Genomic DNA, 6,000 nt, shown 5'->3' on the forward strand with positions numbered 1-6,000 from the left:
CCTCTTTCAACTTTGAATTGATAATAATTCTGTCATAAAGTTGCAGTTCATTTCCAAGCCATCTCAGAACTAATAAATATAATGTAATTTAATCATCGTTCTTCATCCCTTGGAATAATGATAAGGACCAGGGATGGAGAAATTATTTTTAATTTCAACTGCTTGATATTTTGCTGCGTATATGAAGATGACAATTTTCATTTCTAATTCTCTTTTCCAATAGAAGGAGTTATATACATTTATTTTCGTCTAGTTTAAGATTTGACATCAAAATTTGAAATATCATTCTCTATTTTCTTCTAAAATTAATTTTTGCAGTGCAGTCAATAATTTAAAATAATCAATATAACTATAACTTGATTTGAAAGTGGCTTTGTGAAGCTGAGGGGTTGAAACAGCTGTAGAGCGAAAACGTGCGAGATGAGTTTTCTTCAACTGTTCATTTTAACCCGCCCATGTTGAGTCATTTGAAAATGTTCCTAAATGTATTTTCCTTACCTAAGAGTGTATTTTTTTATAATATGCATTCCAGAAATTTATGAGAGTATCTTGGTATGTTAAAATCAACTTTATTCTCTCACCCTGCTTGAATTTGATTAAATATTTTGGATTAGCAAAACGATCGAGTTTTCGCGGCAGTGTAGCCTTCATCCACCAAATGCTGTTACTGCATGTCGGGATGGGACACTTGAAGGGTCTAATTTGGATGTCTTGCACACACTCGAAGACAATAAAGCATCAAATTTTACGGGCGCCGACATTGCCAATTTCGCAGCTCCGTAGCAATTTGGACGGGAACGGTGTTCCGGAGGACAGGTAGGGCAGCAGCTGCGATTGGATTGCCGGGTCGCACACCTCCACCTGCCATATTACGCGCCACTGTCAATCCAATTTGGAGTTTTGATAACAAACGGCGGCTGTACATAAGTTGTTGTTGCGCGAGTTATATCGCGATTGGCATGCCGCGTTAACGGGGGCGGGGTGTCTTGGCCCGAGGATCCGCCCTCCGGCGGCGCAGTCGCGCGCGGCGGGGAGTCCGCCGAGTTTTGCAGCGGCGGCCGACACTTGTGCGCCGTCCTGCATTCCGCAAAACCGCCCCAGCCTCTGAGCCGAGTGGCACGCCACCGCGAAAGCCGCAGAGTGCGAAGACAGTGCATGGACTGAAAGTGCCGACGGCCATGGATCCCACCCTGGTCGACGACTACGGCGAGTACGTGGAGGAGTTCAACCTGGAGCACCTGAGCAACGGCCAGCAGGTAAAGCGCGAGCTGGCCGACCGCCGAGTGGCGGCCGCCGCCGCCGCCGCCATCGTCGGCGGCGGTGGCGGCGGTGGCGGCAACCCGACCCCGCTGGCCAGCCCCAACAGCCTGATGCACCAGGCCGGGGGCCCGCCGCCGCCGCCCCCGCCGCAGCAGGTGCTGATCGGCGACACGGGCGCCGTCATGTACCCTGGCACGCACCACCTGCACAGCATGAACGCGATGGGCTCGCCGAACCCGCAGCTGCACACCATGTTCCCGCAGAGCCAGCAGGGGCCGCCGCCGCCGCCTCCCCAGCAGCTGCTGCCGCAGAAGGGCGAGCCGCCCCAGGCGGGCATCTTCACCACGATGACGCCGTCGACGCCGGGCACGCCGCCGGACACGCCGCCGACGCCGCACGACTGCCACAACAGCTCACTGCCACCGTCGCCGTCGTTCATGCCCAACGGCCTGCACCACGGCGGCGGCGGCGGCATGCACCACCCGCCCGAGGGCCGCGTCAACATCCTCAGCCCTGACGAGGCCAACTGCTGGATCCCGTCCGGCATGCGCTACAACGGCGACACCGAGGGCCCCCTGGACCTGCGCGGGGGCAACGAGCCCTTGGTGATGGAGGTGTGGCCGCCGAACCTCGGCGGTGGCGGCGGCGGGCACCACCCGCGCAGCCACCTCAAGCACGGCTACCTGGAGGACCACCTGGACTCGCCGATCGGGCTGCAGGGCCACATGGGCGGGCTGGGCGGGCCGGGCCGCGCAATGAGCCTGTCGCCAGACAGCCGGTGCACGTCGGTGTCGTGCAGCAACAGCATCATCATCTCGACGGGGCCCGCCGACGCCTTCCTCACCGACGAGTTGCTCATGTCGTTGTCGGTGCGCGAGCTGAACAAGCGGCTACACGGCTTCCCGCGCAGCGAGATCGTGCGGCTGAAGCAGAAGCGACGCACCCTGAAGAACCGTGGCTACGCGCAGAATTGCCGCTCGAAACGTCTGCAGCAACGCCACGAGCAGGAGACGCAGATCCGCAGCCTGCAGGCCGAGCTGCAGCGGGCGCGCCACGAGTGCGGCCGCATGCGGCAGGAACGCGACCACTACCGCGAGAAGTGCATGATCCTGGAGCGCAGACAGCAGCACATCCACCAGCACCAGCACGACATGGACGCCGTCAGCAACAACAACAACAATAACAACAACGGAGGCACCGGGGGCGGCGGCGGCGGCGGCCATCCACCGGCCAACGGCGGCTCTCCCTCCGACCCCAGCAACCCCAGCTCGCCCGAGTTCCAGCAGCTGCACAGCGTCGCCGGCGCCTACCAGTGACACGGGGCCCCCGCGCACCCCCAGTGGTGCAAGCCGCCTCCGCACCGGCCCCCGCCCGCCTCCGGCATCCACCTCGCGCCCTTGCACACGCTGACGGTGCCGCCCCACCAGTGCCACTGCTAGAACGCGTGCAGTGTGAACTCGAACGGACGCCCTGAACGGTGCCCCCAGACTTCGGCCCCCGCTACCCCACTTGCCGCCAGTGTAAATACTTAGTTCTCGACGTAAAAACAAATGCATATCCGACTTATTGAGATGCCCCTGGTCAGACTGTTACAATTCGAACGTGCAGGTGTGTTTTTATTTCGTTTTCGCTGAGAAGTTATGCACAAAGCTATTTCGCTGCGTAATTTTTGCCGCGGCGAAACATTTCAAGGTTCCGTGCGATTTGCAATAATATGTATGTTTCGTCAGTCTCGTTTCAACTTGCATTTATTTGCTCACTTTGACGACAACAAACGCAATGGATTGTATGTATATCGTACCTGATTCAAAGACCCCTCTGTCTGTTGGTTATATCGAAATGGTTTGTTGATACCAAGAGAGGCACAAATGGCGCGCGCGTTTTTCCACTTTTCTCGACTCGCTAAACTCTCCTTTTATTGTTGACAAATATTGAGATGAATGTGATTTCACTGGTTCACTCTCGAGAGAGTGAAAATCGTGAGTGTGGTCAATCAAAATTAAAAAAAGGTGCAAGTGGTTATTTAATAATCAAGTGGTATCATTTAGACTGATCAGTTCACAAAAAAGAATCCTGTAAAAGTGGAGATAATAATTAAAATTATATAAAACAAGTACGGTTTATTGCTGATGAGAGACAATGATTGTGATTGTAAATCTAAGAGGATGCGAGTTGTTTTTAAATCTATTGTTTCAAATCTCTATTGTTTTCCTTATTTTATGGCAAGAAATCGATATATTAATCGTCTTCTCACTTCTTTATGTCTCGACTTTAAAAATAACTATTACTATAAATATCATTGCTGAAATTTTTATGGTCAGTGAATGCCGTGTGTACACACAAACGTTTTATGAAAAGGGTATGTAATTTTACAATACTATTATGTCAGGAATATTACAAAATAAATGTCATTGTTTTAAAATTACATGGTCGTTTTTAACTTTCGGCTAAAACCACTAACAAAGTTTTTAATTGAATAAAGCTATAGAAAAAAAACATTTAATGGCGAATAGGAGTTGTTTCTTGAACATTAAAAGACAAGACACCGTAGTGACAATGAACTCTTTCATCAAAGAAACCTTATAATAAGCTGAATTAAGACAAAAACAACAGATCTCGTGATTTCAAAGGCTTCCTCGTGATAATGTTGGTTTGTTAAAGAAAAAAAAGCCTTCTTCACTTTCACTAGTAGAATTGAATCATGCAAAAATCGCTTTATCGGCACATTGCAATAGCAGTAGGCGAAAAGTTTATCAATGAAAATTGATCCGCATTTGAATTCAGCCGGAAAGCGCGTGCTGGCGGTGCAAAAGAGCAGTCGACGCAATGTTTGCCCGGCTTTACACACGCTTTCGTTTAATAATATGTTCTCTTAAGGCAATGGCCATATAACCACCGCTGACCGCTTCTTGTAATAAGCACATTTCCGCTTGTCAGACGCAAAAAGTGCAAGTCGGAGGAAAAATTGCTTTTGCCGATCGGAATAAGCAGAAAATTCATTCAAGTCAGACATTCCTCAGGTGTGGAGTTTCCTGAAGAAAAGTGATGTCCTTTTAATTTTTGGCAGCAAATTATGGTTTTTTCAATTGATAAATTGCAATTACTTAGATTTTCACCCATCAGCTGGTTACGATAATTGTTTAAATGATCAATAACTTCAATAAGTTTAGTTAATTTGTAAATAAGTAGTGTATTAATCACAAATTTTTTAAGGTCATCGTTAAATTTTTAAACCTGGCCAAACGATGATGGGTTTTAAGAGGATTAAAAATTCAAAAAGAGCTAGAATATATTTTCTTCTTATTTGGTATTCTACGTATTCTACTTTTAATTATCCTAATAGCTTTTAATTATAATTAATTTACAAATTATAAATTGAATACAGAGGATACCCAACAAACAAACTTAAAAACGTGTTGAAAAATCTTACTAAGATAAAAGCAACCATCGCTTTGTACGGCGTTGAGATTCAGAAGGATTCACTCAAGGGTGGAATAGATCATTTTGTCGGGGAGATTAATTAAGAGCGTGTCTGGTATCGTGTTACAAGCCTGCTGTATCCCTGCTATAATTGCTGCCGCCAGCCAGCCAGCCATGTATCCAGTTGGCAGCGTTTGTGACAAGTTGGACGGACAGGCGAGAATTTGTCGCAGCACCTCTTCGGCACGCACCCCTCAGCACCCCCTCGCCGCCTGCCAATCATCGCTGGCTCGTGCCCTGCATCCCGATGGGCCTCTGATAACAACACACGCGCCCTTCCAGCAGCAGCAGCAGCACAGCAGCACTTGTCTGGCCCAATTGGCCCTACGACCGGGACGGAAAATCCAGTTATCCGATGCACTTCATTTACTTATTTGCTGTCGCCGCTTTCGTATTTTTGACTAGTAAATTATGAAAGTGCTTTTCAGATATTTAATTTGACTTCAAGAAAATTTTGATGTATTTCACTCAATAAATTAAATAAAACGCATGGTACTTTTTGAAGGGGTGAGTTCGGGGTTGTTAAGGGAGGGTGTGTAAAATAATTTAAAGGTGTTATTATCAAACATTCAGGGCTAGTTACGATGCAAAAAGCGCTGGAAAAAAGATGTTAGTTCCTTTAAGACAAGGAATTAAATCATTGAATTTAAGACAAGGGGTGAAGGAGAAATGAAAAGGGGTGGGGTGGGGATACAACCCTAAAACCTTTTTGGCTCGCCAGGGGCATCATGACGAATTAAACGTAATGCAGATTTGGCATTTCTGACCATCAGAAGCCGAGATTTCGCGAGCACGATATTTTTACTTTTGACCTGAATTTGACCAAAATTTCTAAAATATTGCGGAGACTACACTTTCTGTACTTTATACTGTTTCGAATTCCGTTATTCTGTAGATTTTAGTTTTATTTGAAATGTGTGTATTTAACCAGTGATAAAAAATTGAAAAATAAATTAGCAAAAGACACAGAAAATGGCAAAATTACTGATCTTTAAATTCTGCTCTTATTTCCTCAAATAATATAGGGAAATAATAAAAAACGCACATATTCTACAATATCTTGCTCTAAGTAGCATGCATCGCACTTGGCTCAAATAAAATTCAAGCTCTGGACAAAAACATAAAACACAAATCAACAAGTTAATTTGTATCACGTTTGCAATGAATGGATGTGGGATCCATATCAGTAACAGACAGCTCTGTCTGATCGTGTCAGATTTGCTTCGTGGACTTTGGTAACAAATACATTATTTTTATCAT

General features: G+C 46.9%; 1 protein-coding gene across 1 annotated transcript; it reads left to right on the top strand.

The window, feature by feature from the left end:
* Positions 1-1,035: 1,035 nt before the first annotated feature.
* Positions 1,036-3,685, top strand: LOC135948111 (transcription factor MafA-like). Its single transcript, XM_065497190.1, has one exon. The coding sequence runs from the start codon at positions 1,179-1,181 to the stop codon at positions 2,574-2,576; it is 1,398 nt and encodes a 465-aa protein (XP_065353262.1). The 5' UTR covers positions 1,036-1,178; the 3' UTR covers positions 2,577-3,685.
* The last annotated feature ends 2,315 nt before the right edge of the window (positions 3,686-6,000 follow it).

This window comes from Cloeon dipterum, chromosome 1 (genome assembly GCF_949628265.1).
Source record: "Cloeon dipterum chromosome 1, ieCloDipt1.1, whole genome shotgun sequence".
NCBI lineage: Eukaryota > Metazoa > Arthropoda > Insecta > Ephemeroptera > Baetidae > Cloeon > Cloeon dipterum.

Excerpts from the sequence above, each read along its gene's own strand:
- LOC135948111 (XM_065497190.1), top strand. The coding sequence starts at position 1,179 with ATGGATCCCACCCTGGTCGACGACTACGGCGAGTACGTGGAGGAGTTC.